The sequence below is a fragment of the Cebus imitator genome, unplaced genomic scaffold (genome assembly GCF_001604975.1).
Source record: "Cebus imitator isolate Cc_AM_T3 unplaced genomic scaffold, Cebus_imitator-1.0 Scaffold367, whole genome shotgun sequence".
Classification (NCBI taxonomy): Eukaryota; Metazoa; Chordata; class Mammalia; order Primates; family Cebidae; genus Cebus; species Cebus imitator.
The window spans coordinates 1547562-1571874 of NW_016107682.1; the positions used below are offsets into that span (position 1 = coordinate 1547562).

The 24313-nt window shown below is 38.9% G+C and overlaps 1 protein-coding gene across 3 annotated transcripts in view; it reads left to right on the forward strand.

Moving 5' to 3' along the window:
* LOC108288189 (liprin-beta-1-like) overlaps positions 1-24313 on the forward strand; it is a 137282-nt gene that overhangs the window by 36010 nt on the left and 76959 nt on the right. For 2 of the 3 annotated variants that reach the window (XM_037730904.1, XM_017507075.2), the window contains exon 3: positions 22259-22345. In XM_037730904.1, coding sequence (XP_037586832.1) covers positions 22320-22345 — 26 coding nt within the window. In that variant the 5' untranslated portion in view covers positions 22259-22319. Of the gene's footprint in view, positions 1-22258; positions 23614-24313 lie in introns of those variants that run through there. The other variant, XR_001818632.2, reaches the window with a different exon arrangement.

Here is a 24313-nt window from a genome sequence, read left to right on the forward strand (position 1 = left end):
GATTATCATATACAATTGGAAAAATATAGAAACGTATGAAGATACAAACAAATATGCTATAGCCCCACCTTCTAAAGGTAATGATAACTATCAAAACATTTTGATGGACTTTCTTATCTTTTCTATTTACATAAATGTACATATATATCTGTACACTTATACAATATATCCACATGTACATATATGTCAATGTGGCTGTCATGTCTGTTGAAACTGAGATTATTTTATGGCAGAGCCTAAAACAAACATATATGTATGTTTGTTACTCTGCAATTTGTAACCACTTCTTATTAGTGATCATTAGGTGGGAGTTATTGTTTTTACCAAATAAATCTGTAGTAAACCTGCTTTTCCATAAATCTTTGACTATGTCTCTTATTTTTCTATATGTAGGATTAATGGACCAAACATCACAAATATATCACAATCCTGTGCTAAATTGATAGCAAATTACTTTCCAGAAAGGTTGTGATATTTAGATGCCCATCTTCCCACTGTCTGATGACACTTTTTAGTACAGCTTTTTCTGTGAAGCCCCAGATTAAGTAGGATTGAAGAATACATGTGTGTACATACACACACACACACACACACACACACACACACACACACACACACACACACACACTGTCATACCCTGCCCCGGTGGCTGCCCACATGGAAGAAGTGCTGCTGACTCCTGAGGCAAAAAGGGGAGACATCAGAAATCCTTCATATCCTGAGTCTCAGTGGCTAAAAGTCCAACTGTCAGAACTCTGTGCTCTGAGACTGTTGGTTACCTTGGCAACACAAAGAACTGAGTGTGAACTAGGAATATGGAAAGAGAAAAGGAAAAAGGGGGATATAAATCCACAGAATCTGTCCCTTTGCTTCCAAAATATTCTATGCCCATATCATTCTAGACTGAAGAGCAACCCTCTTGAGGGTAGAAGGATGAATGCATGGAGGTTACTTCTCTTGTCAGGTGGCTAAGATGGTTCCCATCCTTAGGAGATTTAGAGCTCTAAATAAGGGGGCATGTGTATAAATACACACACACACACACACACACACACACACACACTTACAAATGGAGAGCAGAAAGCCAGGAAACACTTATCTGACCTAAAAGAACCTCAAAGCATTAGAATCTATCAGTTTTTTAAGATTGTTTCCAAATATTTGTCTGTCTCCATTTCCATTTAACAAGATTACAGCTAAAGTTTGCCATGACTCACTCTCAGGGTTTTCACTGTAGAAGTGGCTTAAATTTGTAGGCTCTGTTAAGTAAGATTGTTTAAGGAATTCTGATGACATGATAGAAGAAATAGGCAGACTTGGAGTTGGAAAGAAGCAGCTTCTACTACCCAACAGGTGCAGCCTGGCAAGTGCCCACAGACTGCCCACAACTCCCCTGGGTGATTGTGGACCTGGGTTAATCCTGGAAGCTGTTTAAGTCAGAAGCAACTTGTTCTGAAGCATTTACTTTATTTGTTTTATTATTTTTTATTTTTAGGGACAGGGTCCCACTCTGTTGCCCAGGCTGGAGGGCAGTGATGCCATTATAGCTCACTGCAGCCTCAAACTCCTTGCCTCAAGGAAACTTCCTCAGCCTCTTAAGTAGCTAGGACTACAGGTGTACACCACCATGCCTAGCTAATTTTCCCTAGCACTTATTTAACACTTCTTATATGCTGGGTCTTGTATTAAGCACTTGATATGTGTCATTTGCTTAATCCCCACAACAACTCAATCAGTTAAGCATCATCATATGCCCCATTCAATAGAAGGAAGAACCAAGGCATGAATGGTTGTATAACTCTCTCACATTCCCGATCATAAACCCAAGAACCCGGATTCAAACATAGGTAGTCTGGCTTCAGAGCCCATGTCCTAACCTCTACACACTCTTGTCTCAGGAGGCTGACCACCCACCTCCTCCCTGGAAGATTCCTGGGGGAGTTGATTCAGGCCAAAATAAACCCATGTTCTGCTTCCTTGGAAGATTCCTTGAGGGGAACAGCATGTTCTAAGAGACTTGCAAGAGATACATATGGTGTACAGGACTGGCCTAACAATGGTGTCCACATTTGTGGCATGCCAAAATGAGATTTAAAATAAGCATTCAGCTTTCTCTTTGGCATAATGGGATCTGGAGTCTTTGCTCTGGCTTTTCATAAAAACTCGGAGACTGTCTTTCAGAACTCTGGGGGCCTAGAAAAGAATTCATAAGTAGCTTTCTCTCCATGCAGGGGGAGCGGAGCTGGGGGAGAAACTCTGTGTTGTCATTACTTATGGAAATGGAGCACTTTGAACTCAATATAAACATTTAAGGAAGAAATGATTTCCCAGCCTAAACCACCAAAGTTTAGAGTGATCCCGAGGACAGAAGAGCTTCAAAGGGAGGCAACCTCAGAGAAAACTTGAAATATTATTTAGGTCCCTCCCACGTCACCAGGGAATTTTGGGAGCTACAATTTGAGATTTGAGTGGGGACACAGCCAAACCATATCAGATATATTCTCTATAATCTCTCTTTCTCTCTCTCTCTCTCTCTCTCTCTCTCTCTCTCTGTCTCTCTCTCCCTCTCTCTGTATGTGTATACAACTTTTAAAATATACAACTCAGGTAGTGAAAGTACCTGAAACACACTTTTCTTGCCCTAGAAAACCATATAATCATTTAGGTTTTCCTTTCTAAAGCATCATAGAAATAGCAATGACACACGTTATTCTTAGGATGCCATGCTGAGAAATGTAGTCAATTCTGAATGGTAACTTCACCTCCAAAAGAAGATCAGGGGACTTAGGGGTCCTCATTAACAATACAGCTCATGTTAATTTCTTTATTAGGGGCTTAATTTGACTTGCAGGTCTAACTTCTCTTGGATTACAATTATTACATTATCTAAGTAGTATAAACTACCTTTTTTCTTGAAGCAAGATCAACTATAATAAAGCTTCTTGAAGTTTTGGAAATGATAGTATGTTGTGGATTTATAATGTCTTAGGCCTGAAGCCAATAATAACTAAGAATTGGAACACTTCCTAAGATCCATTTGACTTGATGGGATTTGGAACCTAAATATACAGAGTAGGAAGTTTCTAATTTAGAAGTTAAGCTATTATGATGCTTAATTTTATGTATCATCTTGGCTAGACCATGTAGTGCTCGGATATTTGTTCAACATTATCCTGGGGGTGTCCACGATGGTGTTTGTGTATGGACTGGTATTTGAATCAGTAGACCCAGTAAAGCAGGTTGCCCTTCCCGGTGTGGGTGAACATCATCCTATCCATTGAGGCCTGAGTAAAACAAAACACTGAGTGAAGGAGATTTTGCACAGTCCTTCCTTGCTCCTGGAATCAGACTGGCACTTACACTATCAGCTCTCCTGCTTCTCAAGCCTTCAGACTCAGACTGTAACTATATCATTGGCTTTTCTGGGTCTCCAGCTTGCAGTTAGCAAATCTTGGGGCTTCTCAGCCCACATAACCACATGAGCCAATTCCTTAAAATCTTTCCCTTTTCTATTTCTTTTTCTCTCCCTCCCTTCTGCCTTCCTTCCTTCCTTTTTCTTTCTTCTTTCTCCTTCCTTCCTTCCTTGCATCCATCCATCTATCCATCTCCTATTGGATCTGTATCTCTACAGAACCCAGGCTAATACAGCTACTTATTTATTTTTCATTTATCAAAATTATGAAATATTTTAAGTATACAAGAAAGAGACGTCCTGAACCTGTGATGGGATGCACTGAGGGCACAACATCATTTCCATGGTATTCTTGCCAACAACGTATAATCTCAACCTAATCATGAGAAATAATCTGACAAAACTCCAACTGTGGGACATTTGACAAAGTAACTGACAAGTGTCAGGTCAAGAAAGGCAAGGAAAGACTAAAGTGCTGTCACAGACTGCAAGAGACTAAGGAGAAGGAACCAGTAAATGCAACGTGTAATTCTAGAGAGAACTGTAAAATGAAAAAAGGACACTAGTGGAAAAATGGGAAATTCCAATACCATCTTTGTTTTAGCTAATCATGTTGTACCAAAGTTAATACCTGGTCTGATCATTCTGCTATGGCTGTATAAGATGTTAACATTAGGGGTGTAAGCCAAGAGGTATATGGATACCCTGTACTATGTTTGCAACTTCTCTGTAAGTCTAAAATTAGGTCAAAATAAAAAGTTTAAAGAAGGGTTGGACGTGGTGGTTCATGCCTATAATCCTAGCACTTTGGGAGGCCAAGGTGGATGGGTCACCTGAGGTCAGGACTTTAAGACCAACCTGGCCAACATGGTGAAACCTCATCTCTACTAAATTTCAAGAAATTAGCCAGGTGTAGTGGTGCGTGCCTGTAGTCCCAGCTACTTGGGAGGCTGAGGCAGGAGAATCGCTTTGATCCGGGAGGTGGAGGTTGTGCCACTGCCCTCCAGCCTGGGCTACAAGAGTGAAACTCCATCTCAAAAAAAAAAAAAAAGTTAGACAAATACATGAAAATATCAAAAATGATATGACAAATGCTTATGTACTTAAATATCAGTTTGGTCAAGTCTTACCATTTTGCCATATTTATTTCATTATATCTTTAAAAAATAAACATAGATAAAACTTAAGACCCCTTTTATTTCTTTCCTGAACACCTTCTTTCCCTGCTCCCTCATGAGCACAATTCTGAATTTGATATTAATCTTGTACATGTTTAAATGCTGTTTTACATATTAGTATATTCTGTTACCTTTGAGGACAGAAACTTATGGAAATTTGAATTAATAGTATTATAGAGTAGTATATACTTCATACTTAATACTACTGAACTGTACACTTAAAACAATTAAAATGGTATTTTTTCTTTTTTTTTATTAAAGTTGTTTTTAATATATGTGTTTATGGGGTGCAATATCATATCTGGTTACATATAAATTGTGGAATGGTCATATCTAGCTAATCCTGATGGCATAGCCATCACTTGAAATATTTATCATTTTTGTGGTGGGAACATTGAAAAGCATCTCTTTTAGCTATTTGTAAGTATACAGTACATTATTATTAACTGTTATCACCTTGCTATGCAATAAGACATCAGTCTTATTCCTCTTATCTCACTGAAACTTTATACCTGTTGACAAACGTCTTCCCTTTCCATCTCTACTCCTCAAAATGGTAAATTTTGTATATATTTTACCAGTGAAAACAATTAGGGGGAAAAAGGAACCAGCATAAATGGGCTACAAGTGATGGTCTTCAGAAACAAGGAAGTTGCCTTATTTCTATCACTTATTTTGTTTTATAAGAATTATTGTGACAAGGACTTCCTTCTTCCAAACCAAATTCTTAGTTGAAATATTTATAATGTTTATTTTTGGGATTGGGGAGAGGATGGGTGTTATTTCCTACGCTCTGTTTATATGTTCCTTCCCAAATAGATACAACTTTATCAAAGCTTGTGTATTTAATTAAAGTAGGGGGCAGGTGGTGAAAATAGACAGTTTTGGTGTGTTCAAGGTTGAAAAGTATCATATCTCTGCCAAGGGCTACATACTCTGCTTGGTGCTTTCTCATGGTTGGTAATTTAATTTTATGACAGCCTCTGAGTTGTGTATTTTCATTTTAATATTAAGTTGTGTAATTCTGAGGATGTAGATTCGCCTCCGGAGTCCCTGCAGCTGTGCTGCCACTTTTGAGAACTCACTTCAGCTGATTTGTTTGTGCATCGTGAGTTGACATGGTCCACAGTGCTAATAGAGGAGAGCTACAGGTTCCCTTTCCCACAACTCTACCATCTAGCATGGCCTTGAACACAACTTGCAGACTGAATTCTGCCACACATATAAACAGTTAATGGCCAGCAGGCACCAAAACATGACACAACCTTGTTCTGTAAGCTCAGAAACTGGTGTCCAACAGGGTGGCCACTAGCTACATGTGGCTACTAAATTTAAATGGAATTAAACAAAAATTGGTTCTTCGGTCACGTTAGCCACATTTCAAGTGGCCAGTGACCACCTGTACTGCTACCTTATTAGTGTCATCTACACGTTTGTGTCATCTCAGAAAGTTCCGTTGGACAGAGCTGCTTTAGACGGTCCCTGTGTCTTTTGGTGGAACTGGAGAACACTGAACAGAAGTATGTTTCATTAGAAGCAGGTGGGACAATATTCTAGCATCAGGATTGGACTAATTTTCTTGTCAGCATCAGGTGACGAAATTTCCTCCAGAGCATCTAAAAACAGGACTGGGGAGAGTCTTCAGCTGAGGACACCATTTCCTCTTCCTCACCCAGCTTTACTGAGGTATAATTGACACATACAAATTCTATATATTTAAGGTGTACAATGTGATGATTTCACGCAGCATATATTGTGAAATGATTACCACCGTGAAGTTTATTAACACATCTGTCACCTCACTGTGTGTGTGTATGCGTATGTGTATGTGTGTGAAATCCATCTTAGCAGATTTTAAGAACATAATAGAATATTAACTGTAGTCACCATGCTGTACATCAGATCCCCAGAACTTCATGGTCTGAGCGCACCCTTTTGAAAGGTTTAGACAACTGGGCTAGATGGATTCTTATTTTCAGGTTATGTAAGAGTGGGGAAGGAAGTCTGTACAATACTAAGAGCCCGTTGTGCACACCATTTTATCACTGAAAAATCATTTGCAGCATCAAGTATTCTGAGTAACAACCCTCTGGTATTCATCAGAGATAAACATGGGTGACTTGATTTTCTGTTTACATGAGCTTTTGATTGGTCATTCAAATGCTAACTACCCCAGGGTATAGGTCAAAAACAATTATCACCCTTGTGTCACAAAAATATCCATGCTGAAATATTTTGAAAAACTGCAGACAATATGACTGTGTATAGATGGTCTCATGTAGTTTTTACAACAACTCTTTCTAGTAGATATTGCAGGTATTAACCTCATTTTTGTTTCTGTTGAATTCTCCAATATCTTGTGACTAGGCTATTGCATGATGGAACCAGTTGCTAAAGAAATGTGAATTATTTGTATAGTTACCAAACAAATAAGCATACAGCATTTCTTATTGTATTTTATAATGTCAAGGCCCCTATATACTTTAGGCCAAACCTGATAGTGCTTCATTCCATACCAAATACAGGCAACCTAAGTCCTCTCCTAGCTCTCTGTTGGAATATTTTCTGTACTTCTCAAATTTTTGTTAATTCAGCAACTGTGTGCATACCAGCTGAGTGCCTATCAGGTTCCACGCCCTGCATCCTGCCATTTCTAGCAGCAGCAGGTTCATTTTTACCTGGTTCTTTTTCATCTGTAAAATAGAGATGATAATGTTGTCCTTGAAGAGTTTTCAAAATGATTATATATGTGGGATGTTCCATAAATGGTTTGTTTTTATTGCATAATTGAGGAGACAAACTCCTTCCTCTGTCTTTCCTTGGCAATACCCTTCTTGGGAAAATGTTTGTATTTTATTCTAAAATGTCTGACATAGATTACTTTCCAACTCTGATTCTGTATCAAAATCATGTGTGCATGTAATAATTCTGCTTGTATTTATGTGATTATCTGACTGTCTCCTCAATGGACTGGAGCCTTCACCAGAGCAAGGTGGATCCAAAGTCATTCCAGGAATTGTCAGCATCTGCCAACATGGTGCCTGACCAACAAAATCCTCCTGGATTCTGGCTGTGATGGTTAGGGAACCACCAGAATTAGCATCCTTTCACAATGTTTCAATTGCATGAGAGCCACACTAGAGACCATTTCTAGAGACCATTTCTAGTGCATCTCTAGTTGAGGTGGAAATGCCCAGAAGGGATCCTTTTGGGTTAAGCAGAGGTTTGGTGAAATGAGTGTCATCTAATCTGGAAATTCAGGGCCAACAGTTCTCCTTTTGGCACCATTCTAAATTGGGTAGGCAATCCCCTTGGTGGGAAGAATTTTGCACAAAATATGTTTGCAGGGAAGGAGGAGAGACATAGACTCCCTGGGTGCTGTTAATTATATCAGAGGAAACCAGAAAGCACAGATCAAGAGCAGAGTTGGCAATTAACTACTTATCCTTAAAAGATTAAAAGTCAGATGCTCAAAATGTGAAGACCTTTGTTCTAGTTCTCTAGGGGACTATAAAGGAAAGCCGGGGTGGGGGTGGAAGTAAGAGGTAGAAATGCTCAGGGTTGATTATTTAAGTGGGACCCCAAGGGTTCAGAGGCAGACTGACTGGCGTTCGGCTCCAGACTATCCCAATTGGAGAAAATGGAGATTAGGAGGTAGCCTACAGTGTTTTTCTTAAATTCTGGAAAATCAGAAAGATACCATACAGTATCTGAAGAGTGAGTGAAGAATGAATGTAAATAGCTGGAAATGTGAATGCCTGTTATAATTAATACTTTAATTTAATTAGAGAATTGAGGATAAGCAGAACGGCAACAGGTTAGCCTGGATTAGGGGCTGGAGTGAGATGGGGGTTGGATGTCTCTTGGCATCTCTCTGGTCATTCTCATAAGTCATCCCAGAGTTCCCATTAGTAGACCTGTCTGCAGGCCAAAACCTCATGCCCTGCTACTCCCACCTATAAATGATTTTGCTGATTTAGTGCTTTATATTTCTGTTCCTCTTATTCTTAGCATAAATGAAGTTTTCTCTGCACTTCCCTGAAGCTAAATAAAATTAAGCTATGGAAGGCTTCCCACCTCATGGATCTCCCACAGCATCTGTGAATAGATGCTGTTGTATGTGCACACAATGGTCTCAATTCAATTAGGAACCACTTGTGCACCTCTCCTCTAGGAAGTGAGCTCTTTACCTGTATTAGCCCGTTTTCGTGCTGCTGATAAAGACACACTCGAGACTGGGAAATTTACAAAAGAAAGAGGTTTAATGGGACTTACAGTTTCACATGGCTGGGGAGGCCTCACAGTCCTGATGGAAAGCAAGGAGGAGCAAGTCACATCTTACATGGATGGAATCAAGCAAAGAGAGAGCTTGTGCAGGGAAACTCTAATTTTCAAGACCATTAGATCTCATGAGACCCATTCACTATCACAAGAACAGCATGGGAAAGGCCCGCCTCCATGATTCAGTCATCTCCCACTGGGTCCCTCCCATAACACATGGAAATTATGGGAGCTACAAGATGAGATTTGGATGGGGACACAGAACCAAACCATATTATTACCCAAAATGCATTTATGGTGGCCTACCAACTCGGGAAGTGGTTAATGAAAAGACATTGGTTAATGAAAACTATAGTCAAGGCTTTGAAAAATCTTGTAATGTGAAAAACAACTTTAAAAATTATAAAAAATAATACAAAATGGGAAAATTAGAAGCTATAAGACAAGGGGGAAATATTTTTTGAAACCTATCAAGAGCAAAACTTTAGGGGTAGAAAGTAGTTCAGTGGTTGGCAGGAGCCCCTGGGGTTAGGGAAATGGTATAGGCTGCTAAGGGGTAAGGGGAGCACTGTGGGGGACAGAAATAATCCCCATCAGCACTGTCCAATAAAAATGTAATTTGAGCCACAAGTGAGAACCACTAATTTTAATTTTCTATAAATTTCTAAAAAAGAAAGAGACATAGGAATAGGTAAAAGTAATTTTTTGGTATTTTATTTAACTTAGTCTATAAAATATAATTTCACTCTAAAATAAATATAAAATTATTATTATTTTTTTCATTTTACACTTATGACACATTTGATTTTGTGCTGGCCACATTTTAAGAGCCATGTGTGGCAAGTCTGTGGGCTACATATTTCAACCCAGTTTTGGTGTTGGTTTCATGGCTGTATACATTTGTCAAAGCCTATCAATTATTTGTCTTAAAAGGGCCACTTTTACTATGCGTACATTATATCAATTAAAAAAACATTCCTGATAGCCATTATGACCAATGTATGTTCCATCCATGTATTAAAAGTTTTTGTCTTGAAATAAATTTCAGAAATGGAATTTGGCAATTCCATTGTCAGATTCCAAAATAAAAGTTAAGAGCATACATTAGAATCGCCTAAGGCTAGTAATTTTCATAGACTTCAAGGGGGTATGGGTGTATATGTGTTTCCATTACAAAGCTTAGTTTAGAAAGGTCTAGTGAAAATTTAGAAAGGTCTAGTGAAAATTTAACTAGACATTGCAATTTAATAAAAAAAGGATTTGCCTATGTTTTTCAAGATAAAGATAAGCCCAAATTGTTCTGAAAAAGACAGTGCTATTTTAAGAAAGAGCTTGTCATTTTCTCTTTTGTTTTATGGCTATTTCTCTTGCAGCAGTATTAAAAATCACTGTCTCCTGACTTCCTTCTGCTTCTATTGTATAATGTGTTTTGCAGTAACTATTTTGACCGTGGATCTGTCTGCAGGCATTTTTGGGGTGGGGAGGGTGGGGCTCATGCAGGAGGTAAGAGGAGTTTGTCAGGGAGTAAGTTTAACTTTCATCACTAAAGCTAGGAAATATTTTTAGCTGTACAACTGTGTGTTAGTAGTTACAAATAATATTGTTTGCTATTTGATAGCTATTTTAATGTTTTCTTTTTTCCACCAGAAAGTCCATGTTTAAGTTTTGCTGAAGCTTTCATAAACTTTGACAGTTTACAAATGAATAAGTCTAAGGGAAATAGGCCAAAGGATATTTTCGAAATTATTTCGAAGTCCAGATATCTGGGCTGAAAATAAGAAAATCAAATTTGTTGGGGTTGAAAAATCAATTCCATAAGTTTGGGCTGGGGAAGACCCAACTGATAAGAAAATTAAATCACAATATCCACAAAGTAATAAATCCGAGAGCACAAAATGTGATGTAGTTGTTTGAGTGCTTTATAACCCACAGCGTACATTTAACAAGTAGGCCACAGATGAGGCACAAGGTAAACTCTTCTCAGTTTGTTTAACCTTAGTTTAGAGTTTAGCTTGGTACTCTGCTAATCCAAGAAGCAGTTAATCCATCTATACTTGCTATCATGATGAATTTTATATATATAGCAATGAAAATCAGATTTCAATGTGCATTGAAAATGCAAATCACTGTGCCCCATTTTTAGGAATTTCTGGTTTAATATACAAGGAATGGGGCTGAGAATCTGCACTCTGAGCATACATTCCACATGATTCTTTTTTTTTTTTAATTTTTTTTTTTAATTGTACTTTAGGTATTGGGGTACATGTGCAGATCATGCAGGATTGTTGCATAGGTACACACATGGCAATGTGGTTTTCTACCTCTATCCCCCCATCACCTACATCTGGCATTTCTCCCCATGTTATCCCTCCCTGACCTCCCCACCCCACACTGTCCCTCCCTTGGCTCCCCCAACAGACCCCAGTGTGTAATGCTCCCCTCCCTGTGTCCATATGTTCTCATTGTTCATCACCTGCCTCTGAGTGAGAACATGCGGTGTTTGATTTTCTGTTCTTGTGTCAGTTTGCTGAGACTTATGGTTTCCAGATTCATCCATGTCCCTACAAAGGACTTATGCCAGCAGACTCCACCCTGAGAAACTCTAATCTGGAACAACGCGTTAAACTTTTATTAAGTTTTCTGTACAGAGTAGGCACTGTGATAAATTCAAACAAAAGGCAATTTCTTTGTCATGAACACGCTAACGTAACTTACAAGGTAGTATGCTGGGAGTGGTGCAGCCAGTACACATGGGAAGGAGCTAGAGGCAGGGGACAGTGCCACCAACAGTTGATTCAGATTAATGGAAACAAAACTGCATGTCCACCTCGTGGGAAATAGCATGAGCTCCAAAAGGGAGAATGGCATTACTGGGGGAAGCAGCTGCATTTAGATGTCAACTGCAATGTTGAAGCACTTTGGAGGGAAACTGATTATGACAATTAAGAGGCAGATGTGAAAGAAATGCATTTGAGCATTGTTGGAGGTTCTTAAACTTGAGTATGCGTTAGAATCACCTGAAGGACTTGTGAAAATACAGATTTCTGGGTCCCATACTCAGAGTTCCTGATTCAGTAGGTGTGGGGTAGAGTCTGAGATTTGCATTTCTCTGACAAGTTCTCAAGTTATGCTGGTCTGGGGGCCACACTTTGAGACCCACTACTCTTAATTTACCAAAAATCCATAGATGATGATGATGGGTGCAAATTGCAAGAATGGGGAAGGTAATGATTATCAGGTGTCACCTTGAACTCCTACATGTGGGCTATGGGGCTATGTTCCTCCCCCCCTTTTTTTTCCTTCTGTGACTTTTTTACTATCAGAACAACTGGTCTAACCAAAAATACCCTGGGTGTGGGGACAGGAATGTGGCTGTGGAGAATAATTTGAGAACTATAAATCAGGTTTTTTCTTTCCTAATTAAGATTTTATTGGTTGTGTTGAGCATCACTGCATGACGTTCCAATTTGTACACGATTATGTACTGAAACTGTAAAAGTCCATTATAATTCTTTTTAAATTCATTGCATTTCTTTTTAAAAGTTATACCAATGACTCTCCAGCTTAAAATGTGGAAATAAATTTTCCTTAAGAGGATATCAAGTACTAGTATCTTCAAATGTTGATAAGCTGTTACACACGTCATACCAATTCACAATTTAATAACATATACACTGCATACTCACATATTCAGTCTTTCACAGCATAATAAATTTATTAGGAAAACAGGACTACCGTGACCAAAGATGCTACACACCGCACACTGCTCTGACAGGGAAAGCCATGACCAAAGAGTAATCTTTTTTAGAAACAATTTACTAAAAGCCAACATGAGAATAGAAGTAGTCACAAATGTTGGAGACGTTAAATGCAGGCCTGTGAATCCATATTGCCATTTACTGTGCTGTGTGTTATAGGATATGGAAACCAATCCCCCATCTATAAAATGTTAAGCTGACACCCAAGACAGTCAAAGCCTGCCATAATTAAATGTCCCACACTATTGTCTGGTTGTATACGAGGAAATAAACTATCAGTGAATGTTTCCACCTCTTAAAAGCATTTACCCTTAAAAAAATGTGATGAGGTAGAATTCTCTCCTTAAAAATATTTCTAGAACTACTAAAAAACTTGCATTTACAAAATAGTGGATAAAAATATTCCTCTGGATTGTGCAAGAAGGGAGACAGGGACCACTAGTAAAACATAGTATATGGTATCAGTCAGACTTGCCGTCTTTTTCTGTGGCTTCATCCGAGGCTGGACTCTCCTTGTTTTTATCGTTTCCTTTTCTGTAGATACATCTTTAGTTTCTTGATCAGTCACTTCAGCCTGTTTTTCCTTTGCTTCTTTTCCCCTTTCATTTTTTTTTTTTTTTTTTTTTTTTGTCTGAAGATTTATCCCTTCCTCTGCCTTTTTGGGCTTTGTTTTACTTTGTAGGAGCAGGTTTAGCTGACCACCTTGCAGATCTCTTCTTGGGGTCTCCCTTCACTGACCCTTCAGCTGAGCTGAACTTCCTTCTGGGTATCTTGGTACGGGGAGGGTGTGGGCTGGGTGTCTGCAGGCTGCGGTACACCAAGAGCCTTCCCAAAACTGGGCTGCCTGGCCGCAGCTGCTGCTGTTCCTGTCTGAGAACTACAAATCTTAGATTCAGCATGTAGCCAATTACTTCTAAAACTCTGATCAGAACTGCATGCCTCAGATTTACTTTTAGAAAACCATAGGTATGGAATATAATATTTTATCATGAAGGCCTTTTAATCCTCTACTTTATGAAAGTCTCAACTCTAAAACTGTACTCATGACATTAACCCCTACACTTGCTCCTCCTCCAGTGTTCTTTAGAAATGGCATCCTCAGCTGCCCATCTTTTTGGTACCGCAGGCAGGCCTCATCCTGGACATCATTCCTTCTCTCGCGCACTTTCATTCCTGCATCCAGTCACTCACCAAGTCCCATCAGTCCCGTCTCCTAATGCGTGTTACATCTGTCTACTTCTGTTGCCTTCACTACCTCCACCTTGTGCAGTCTACCAACTCTTCACCGGCTCTTCCCACATCTTCTCGGGCTCCATTCTGGTCATTATTGTATAGGAGGCAGAGTGATTTTTTTTTTTAGAAACACAAATCATATCAGGTCACCCATGAGCTTAAGACCCTTCAATGGCATCCCAGTGTTTTTAGGATAATCCTTACATTCTCAAAATGGCCCCATGGGCCCTGCATGACATGGCGTCCCCCATATTTTCATCCTCGTTTGCAGCCATTTCCCCTTTTGTTCTCTACACTTCAGTCCACTGACTGTTTCACTTCCTGAGCTAAAGATGTTTAAAGTCACTGGTCTTTACTGAGATAATCCTAGATGAATATCCCCGAGTATCCACAGAGAAGAGGGTGAAAGTCACACTCGCAGATGACATTTTTATTAAGATTAACACTGACAAATGGTCCCATTCTATTACTGTTTGAAAACGAGGTCTTGGGAAATGACCACTTCTTGTCCTTAGAGAGCCTGTACAAATTAGAAAATGGTGCCCCTCAGGGGAATGCAGCCCCCGAGCTGCATGGATTGGATTTCAGCCTCCACACATCCAGAGTGAGGCACTCTGTGAAGGACATGACCTGCAAAGCAGGAATGGTGACCATCTCTGGAGCTGTCGGTCGGTTTGCTTCCAAATTAAAACAGGTCTAAATAGGCTTGTCTTATTTAGAAGCTGAACAACTATGCAACTTCTGGAACTCCCTGGTAGCCCAGTAGTGATTTTGTAATAATAATTAATATGAAAAGCTTTTACCACAAGGCTGTAAAAGTTGTTCTTTGCATGGCTAGGGTGACACTGTATATTTAGCTTTCCAAGCCAGCTTGATTGTATCTACACTGCTAGCTCTGTAGCTGTTTTTCAGAGTTGAAGACCAGATGTGGTTTACAACCTAGAATGTCTCTAGCTGCTGGCATCTAAGTTTGGCACTGAGCACTTAATGCCCAGACTATGGTGTTTTACTGTGTGGAGGAAGGACTCGTTGGAGAGGCACAATACTTTTTCATCTGACACGTTTGCTCTTGTGGAAGTGGCTTGAAGTATTTGAGTCCTGGCAGCAGAAAACATGGGAGGAGACTTAATTCGTGCTGAGCATGAATTATTCTATAAAAATTAAAATTGAACACTTTTAAAAGCAGTTTCATTGTTGGTATAAAACTATTCATCAATCATTGGCTTCCTTTGATGTGTATATTATATATCTGTGTGTCTCTGCCAGGATCCTAACATGAACCTCTCCCTGAACAAACAAACACTGACTAAATATTGCTATGGTTTTGCTAATTACTTATACTTTTGTCTTTGACTTAGAGACAGTTTTGTTTCTTGTTTTTAACTCCACGTTAAATATTAGTTCAGTTATTTTTCTTTTTTTTTATGTTTGTGGAAGTACCTACATTTTACTAGGGGCAAGGTGGGTAATATAGTAAAGTATGAAAAATAACCACATATGCACAATTCCTTTGTAATTTCAAACTCTAGTGGACACTCTCTGGAGGTCATTGCCAGATCTCTCAGTAACAGAACTTAAATCTGGGAGCAAGTAATCACTCTGTAAATGTTTGCTATGATACTGGAATTGCCAAATATGCTGTATCTAATTGAATTTCATTACTGGGGCATGAAAGGCAGTTGGTTGAATGTTGTCACTGAAAAGAATATATTGTGGCCAGCAGATTGTTGCCTATACAGCACTTTAGCTGGGTTTTTCAGGCCACCTGCACTTTGAAAAGTTCTGGATACTAAAAGTATTGGCAAGTTTGGGTCCTTCTGAGGGCCAGGAGGGAAGGATCTGTTCCATGCTTCTCTCCTTGGCTTGTAGATGGCTGTCTTCTTTTGTCTTCACATCATTATTCCTTAATACATTTCTCTGTACCCGAATTTCCCCTTTTTATAAGGATTCCAGTCATACTGGATCAGGGCCCATTGGAATAATCTTGTTTAAATTCATTATGAAGACCCTATATCCAAATCAGGTCACAAATTAGGTCACATGCTGAGGTCTTGGGGCTTAGGATTTCAACATGTAAATTTGAGAAGGACATAATTAAACCCGTCACGTCAATCGTAGTTGAACCTCACCAACATTAGCCTCAGAAGTCAAGCTGTATTTATTTTGTGTTTTTTAGCTATACTTATTTTGTAATTATCTATAAACTGAACCAATTTCCATAAAGTAGTTGAATTTTGTTCCTTTGTTCCAGACCCAACAGAGTGCCATGGTACTGGTTCTGCAGTAAACATTGTGCTTGTAATTTCTCTGACTCTCTCTCTTGCTCTCTCTCTCACTCTGTCTTTTGTGTGCTCTCTCTCTCATTTGTTTTACAAGTCATTAAGCCAAAAAGTGTTAGGTAAATGAAAGTACATATGACAGCAGCACCTTGAACAAGGAGACCACTCCTTTCCTTCTCAAGCCCATGACCTGTAACATGTCTAACATTCCAGTTCTGAGGGTTTTAAATGTAATTTGTTGATCTGAAGCATGTTTTCACACTACACCTTGTGTTTGACACCTTGCTTTAGCTACACCATTCTTGCATATCCCTCATTTTCCACATAAGTTTTGTTTGTTTAGTTGTGCAGTTTTGATATTCACAGCTCTCTAGTGCTTTGGATTGAATGTTTATTCCGAGAGTTTGCAGCTGACTTTTCTGGCAGGCCATTCTGATGTTGTCCAGGGATTCTGTCAGAGGTGCTGGTTCCTGAAGCACCTTTTCTACTTTCTTCCTTTTCTACTCTGGGCCTTTCCCAGTTTCTAGGAGGTCAAGGCATCTGCCAAGCCCCTCTCTCCGCAGCCCACTGGCATCAGTCATACTTGTATGCTCCATGTGTACTTTTTTTTTTTTTTTTGAGACAGGATCTTACTCTGCCACCCAGGCTGAAGTGCAGTGGTGCAGTCACAGTTCACTGCAGCCTTAACTTCCCAGACTCCCACCTCAGCCTCCTGAGTAACTGGGACTAAGATGTGTGCCACCACACTCAGCTAATTTTTTGTTTGTTTTAGTGGAGACAAGGTCTCACTGTGTTCCCCTGGCTTGTCTTGAACTCCTCGGCTTAAGAAATCCTCCTGCCTCAGCCCCTGAAAGTGCTGGGATTACAGATGTGAGCCATGGCATCTGGCTCCATCTGTACTTCAAAACTCACCTCCCTTCCTGTTCCCCCAGCACATCATGTGCTAATGTGACTGGTATATACCCTCTTAGGTTTCTGAACCCTGAAATACAACCCATATTTCCCCCCCCCATCCTAAGAAATCAGGTATAATGGAAGATTTTCTCTCTTTTTATTAAATGAGTCAAATTTTTTCTCTCCTCAAGTGTATTCTAAAATATGACTAACCTGTTAATAAAACAGCTTATCCTTTCAGAAAACAGAATTTAGGGTTGGTTAGTTAATATATATTATCAATCACCATCATTATCATCATCATAATTTATAGCTCTTTAAGCCTGTAGTGGGGTAGAATAGCATGAGCTATTGATTGTACCTGAGCAGAGGAAGGCCTGGGGCCCCATCTCTCTAGAAGAAATTAGGTGGCTTGAGAGGTTCTCTTGGATCTAAATAATTTCAGTGCTGAAGATCAAAACCTCTTCATAAGCTGCAGTTAGACTCTTCCTGGTTGCCATGCCTGGCTTTCTGTTGGAGAAAACCCTAGAGCAAAACAGAAACTCCCAAGGAGCTGCATAGCCAAGAAAGGAGCCCATACCTTCCAGCTTCCATCTAGTGACCTGATGGTTCTGGCATTTGACCTCTCTGAAGAAAAGAAGCCCAGGGTATTACACATGAATTCCAATATCTGAATTGACAAAAGTACTCTCTCCAGAGAGTAAACACATTTCCTCTCACCTGCTTCTCTGCCTCCCTCATATTTCTCTCCTGAAAGTTATCGATTTTCAGAACTCTTATTGAAATGAAAACAAAATCTAAGTTGATATTATAAGACGTGAAAGAGTCAGAGTCAAACAAATTCATTAATATTCCATTCTTTCCTATGCAGTACTCCAAAGCATGTTTGGTAGTGACTAAGGAATATTTTTGTTTTGATGGGTATAAACAGTTATTTATTATTTATTTCATGATCACCATGGTAAGTGTAAGCCAAAATTAAATTCCAGCCACCTTAATGGACCTCTCCTCTTAGCCAAGGGCACTCCAAAGTTAACCCGAAAAACTAGTTCAGGCCATAATGGGAAGGAGGAGCCAGACATGACTCATTTTTCCCTCCTCCTTTTTGGAATTACCGTTAAAACAGACTCTTTTTAAGTCTGATAAGAAAAATTAACAAACTATTTTCTGAAGCATCCTACCTGGATGCTTCATTTGCATGATAAAACCTGAGTCTCCACAACCCTTCATCTTAACCCAGACATTCCTTTTTATTGATTCTAAGTATTTATATAATAACAACTCTTTCAACCAATTGCCAGTCAGAAATTCGCTGACTCTACCTATGATCTGGAGCTAACCGCCCCACTTGTGCCACCTTTCCAGACTGAACCAATGTAGACACATCAACACATCAATCTTACATGTATTGATTGATGCCTGATGTCTTCCTAAAATGTACAAAAGCAAGTTGTGGCCTGACCACCTTGGGCACATGTTCTTAAGATCTCCTAGGCCGGGCGTGGTGGCTGAAGCCTGTAATCCCAGCACTTTGGGAGGCCGAGGTGGGTGGATCACGAGGTCAAGAGATCGAGACCATCCTGGTCAACATGTTGAAACCCCGTCTCTACTAAAAATACAAAAAATTAGCTGGGCATGGTTGTGCGTGCCTGTAATCCCAGCTACTCAGGAGGCTGAGGCAGGAGAATTGCCTGAACCCAGGAGGCGGAGGTTGCGGTGAGCCGAGATCGCGCCATTGCACTCCAGCCTGGGTAACAAGAGCGAAACTCCGTCTCAAAAAAAAAAAAAAAAATCAGGAGACAACAGATACTAAAGAGGATGTGGAGAAATAGGAATGCTTTTACATTGTCGGTGGGAGTGTAAATTAGTTCAACCATTGTGGAAGACAGTGTGGTGATTCCTCAAGGATACAGAACTAGAAATACCTTTTGATCCAGCAATACCATTACTGGATATATACCCAAGGGATTATAAAACATTAAATTATAAAGACACATGCACATGTATGTTTATTGCAGCACTGTTTACAATAGCAAAGACTTGGAACCAACCCAAATGCCTATCAATGATAGCCTGTATAAACAAAATGTGGCACAGATACACCATGGAATACTATTCAGCCATAAAAGGGTGGGTTCATGTCCTTGGATGAAGGGACATGGATGAAGCTGGAAACCATCATTCTCAGCAAACTGACACAAGAACAGAAAACCAAACACTGCATGTTCTCACTCCTAAGTGGGTGTTGAACAATGAGAATACATGGACAGAGGGAGGGGAATATCACACACTGGGGCCTGCTGGGAGCATGGGGGGCTGGTAAGGGAGGAATAGCAGGGGTTGGGGGATTGGGGAGGGATAACAGTAGGAGAAACACCTAATGTAGATGACAGGTAGATGGATGCAGCAAACCACCATGACACATGTATACTTATGTAACAAACCTGCATGATCTGCACATGTATCCCAGAACTTAAAGTATAATAATAATTAAAAAAATGAATTTACTGGCATAGCTGTAGGCTTCTGGAAATGAAAAACCTTTTAAAATTCAGAAGTGTGTCTCCTGTGCTTAAAAAAAAACTGTAGACTATGACATACTTATTTAATTAAATTAAGGCTGAATTTTCTGTTTTGATTGTGAAATACTATAATGTGTTAACACAGATATTAATAACGGAGGATTACTTGCTTTTTGAAGCTCTAGATTTAAAAAGGCAAATGGAAAAATATATCTAATTTCTTGAGTCAAGCAAGTAGTTGTTTTCTTTGGGTCTAACTTCATGAGTTGCCCTAGAACATTCTTATAATGTTTTTTTAAACTGAGGATCATGACCTTGATCCATGTCAGCAGGGGATCAGGTATTGAAATCCCAAAGGTGTCTATTTGTCAGTTTTAATTATGAGGTCGTCTCAAAGTCAGCAGAAATTACAAAAATACGATTTTCAACAGTGAGTGAAATACTAACAGTGAATACTAATGGTAATAACTCCAAAGCAGGCATCATCACCCATGAGAAAGGTAAAGTGTAAACAAGGAAAATGAGGTGTTCTAGATTGGCTTCTGACCAGTTAAATCATCATAATACATTCCCTCTTATTTTTACATCAAACGTTAGAAAATATTAATCCCAAATTTATATTTTTTAAAGTTGCTGTAAAAATAAAAATACTCATAACTTAGAAGAGTTCTCTCTTCTAAGCCCTCTCCTCAGGGCTTTCTCCTCAGGGCTGCTGGCTGTTCTCCATGAGTCCCTGTTTCCTGGCCACACGATGCAGTTCCTATCCTACCACCCTCTGATCCTTGCTGCTTTCTGACCAGCTTTGCTTTTCATGTGAGCCTCCAGGAAATATTTTCTCAGGCCTTGGCAAACAAAGTACATCTTAAGATTGTATCCTATATGTGATCACAATTATCTGAGTTCTAGGCACATACCACCATGCTTGGCTGTTTGTTTGTTTGTTTGTTTAAGAGACAGGGTCTCACCATGTTGCCTATGCTGGTCTCAAACTTCTGGGCTCAAGCAATCCTCAGCCTCCCAAAGTGCTGGAATTACAGGCGTGTACCACCACATTTGGCCAGTTTTGCTTTTTGTCCTCTCTAAACAGCAGGGGGTTTTCTTCCTACTTACTGAAATGTATCTGTTTCTAAAATGTTATTACTTGTATGGGATTTTAAAAACAGATGCCTGTTAATGTCCATAATCAAAATGAGGAATTTAAAGCTGTATAGGGTCTGTCTTGGCACTTTCTTAAGATTGAGAACCTGCATTTTGCACCCTGGCTCTTTTCCAAAAAACTGCCCTCGAGAAGTTGTGTACATTTCATTTTCATGTTAGTCCCCAGGGGTGGAAGTTGTCCAGACCACTCTATCACACTCTTCAAAATACTTGTAATTTAATGCTGGGCACTTCAGTTAACAACATAGACAGAATTATGCTGTGGTAATTGTGGAAGTATGTGGTGAAGCAGCTGATTTTAAAATTTTAATCCACTCTAAATATGTGTTGCACCCTTACAAAATTAGCCTCTAAATCTTGTTGCTTTTTGGAAAATATATCTAGTACGCTAAAATTTTTAGAAAAAACATTCTGAAATTTTCCTTTTCACTCAAGCTCTGTTGTTTTTCTTCCCTTTCGCAGCACATGACGTTTGTTATTCTAAGAATTGATACTGGAATCTGCATTTATTGGAAAGATAGAACAATGGTATCAGTTAATTCTGGAAAAGCAGTAGATGTCACATCAGATGTGCATTGGGCAGTAAAATTATACAGTTTGTATTTTTTCTGGTTCTAAATCAGAAGATATTGTTTTCCTTTTCAATTGAACCCTGAGTGGCCCCATCTAACACTTTTGTATTTTAATTGGGTTTTATTTCTATTGTATTTGAATGAAGAATCAGGGAATTCTATTGGGATTACATATTTTATGGTTAGTTGAAATTATGAGAGACACCACTTATACTACTACATATATTTCAAAATGATGTTTTTCATGACTTGCATATGAGACAGCTGAGGAAAAAAAATCCGTATGTTGTTTCTCAATCTATGCTTCCTTTGGCATTTATACCATGCATAAATATACCCAAATATGATTTTTTTAAAAAAGGGTAGGGGCAGGAGGGAGGGGAAGAAATAGTAAGCATCAACATATGCAGAGCACTGAGTCAAATGCTGGGGAGGTTACAAAATGGTTTATAGGCTCTGCCCTGGAATAGAAGGTAACATTATATGAAAAAGTAAATTCACAGGAAGTTAGTAAGATCAGGACACAGAGTGTTAAAATGCAGATAAGTAAGCCTAGTCAGCACTACCAAGGGAAGTCATTGCGGCCTGAGTGTTTAAGCTTTTGGAGGAAAAGATACAGACTTTGACAGCCAAGGGTGCCGCCTACCCACTCACAAAGCTTTGCCTGCTCCGGGGCGTGTGTCTGCTCTCAGTGAAGAATACCAATTTCCCCTGTTCCTTGTGAGTCAATATTTTCTGCTTGTTAAGAAATGTTTAGTTTGGCAAAATCATGCCTATATGCTTAACATGCCTGTCTTACCTCTTTTGTGATACATGAACCAAATTGCATTCTTGTATTTTCTGTATGACAGTGACAGCTGTCCCAGATTCAATTCAGGCATCTTGGACTAAGAACACTTGTGATGTTCATTTATCCACAATATATCATTCTTAGAGAAGATCAGCCTTACCTGCATTATTTCCTTTTTCAGAGAAATGGACACCTACCTGGGAATGGAGATGTGTATCAACAAAGGCTGCCATGTTTAGAAAATGATAAAGAATCCCTCATTCTTAAGGCAAGTGATTTAAAAATATTGTTCTTTCCTTGTAGCATACTTACAAAGACTGTTTTAAATTGGAGTGGCAAATTCAGATTGCTTGCAGCCTGACTGCTTATAGAAACCAGTTATAATAGCAACCAGACTGCTAATAGAAATAAGCATGGTAAGCCATGTGTACATAATAGAGAGTGGTGAGAACTGGGACAAAATGATGATATGTACACCCAGTTTAGAGGGTGCTGCCATTAATCAATCTCAGTTCTTCCAGGGCCAATCTGAATACAGGCACAGTATCATCTGATCTGACTGTCTATATATATTTTTTGGAGGCAGGGTCTTGTTATATTGCCCAGGTTGGTCTTGAATTCCTAGGCTCCAGCAATCTTTCTACCTCAGTCTCCTAAGTAGCTGGGATTACAGGTGTCCAGCACCACGCTTGACTGGATCTGATTTTTAAGTATATTTTTATATATATCAGAAATTTAGATATATAAATATAACATAAAATCTGCGTATATGTAAGTTTATATTTCTGAATCTGAAATCTGGATATATGTAATTTTTCTATTTTAAAAATGATACCATGGCTGAGACAAAACACAACAGTGCATAGAATCCTCCTTGTGGGCTAAATTTGAGTTTGCTTCTTCATAATGTTTTAAATGTCTGACAAATATTTTTTTTGGTATACTCAGCAAAATGAATTCAATTATATTTATGGGGTGATGATTATTGAGGAAAAACTCAAAGATCTGCTATAAGCACTAGAGTTGAAGGACTAACCCAACAGCTCCTCATGGACCTTTGAGTCTATTGAGTTGCCCCGGCTTTGAACACATCAGTGTCACCTTGAAAGAGCTCATGGAACTTGAATTCCCTGGGTTCTTTTCCTTCTTCTTCTTGAAGTATCAAATTTGAATAGTTCTTGATAATTTCTATTTCAAACATTAACTTCAGTTCCTCTCTTCAAATACTATCTCCACCCTGCCCACGAAAATGATCATTTGTGCGCACACTCTCATAAATGTTGAACTGGCTTTAACCAAAAAGTACTGTACATTCCTAATCTACACAAATTTTCTCCAAAATTGTGTAAGACTCCTTAAATCAAAAAGCAACATATAAATAGGCATGCAAAGGACCACTGTCTTCTTGGTATTTCTCAGATTTTTTTTCTTTACAATTGTATGAGTGGTAGGATCATTCTTTTTTTTTGTTCCATTTAGAGAAATAACATATACAGTGGGACCCAAATTCTTTTTCACTTATTGCAGTATTTTACTCTAAATAAAGGTAAATGTGTTAACAGACAAGGTAGAAATTAGAGATTTGGAGGTTTGTCTTGAAGAGCACAGAGAGAAGTTGAATGCCACCAAAGAGATGCTGCAGCAGGTATGTGCAGAGGCCAGAACCAAGATGGGATTTCCCTGCTGAACTATTTGAGATGCAGCGTTTCTATGTTGTGTTTGACCTGATGCAGCAGTAAGTTTCTTGATTTACTTAGACCAGCACATTTTAAACAAAAATTGAGAGTAGCAGAGTCTCAAAACACATACATACAATATAAAGTGTTTACGTAATTAGAGTCTGGAACAAAATAGGATTGTGACTTATTTTAATTTTCTTTTTTTTGCATTCTAATTTCCTAACTCTCACCCATAAGCACATGGTTTATAATTAAAAAAAAAGATAATAGTAACAAAATCTAAGACTCTGATTTTAAAATGAGCAAAATATTTGAATAGACATTCCTCAAAAGAAGACATACAAATGGCAAACAGACATATGAAAAGATGCTCAACGTCATTGATCATCAGAGAAATGCAAATCAAAACTATAAGAAGATACTATCTCACCGAGCTAAAATGGCTTTTATCTGAAAGACAAGCAATAACAAATGCTGGCAAGGATGTGGAGAAAAGGGAACACTTGTACACTGTTGGTGGGAATGTAAATTCATACAACCACTATGGACAACAGTTT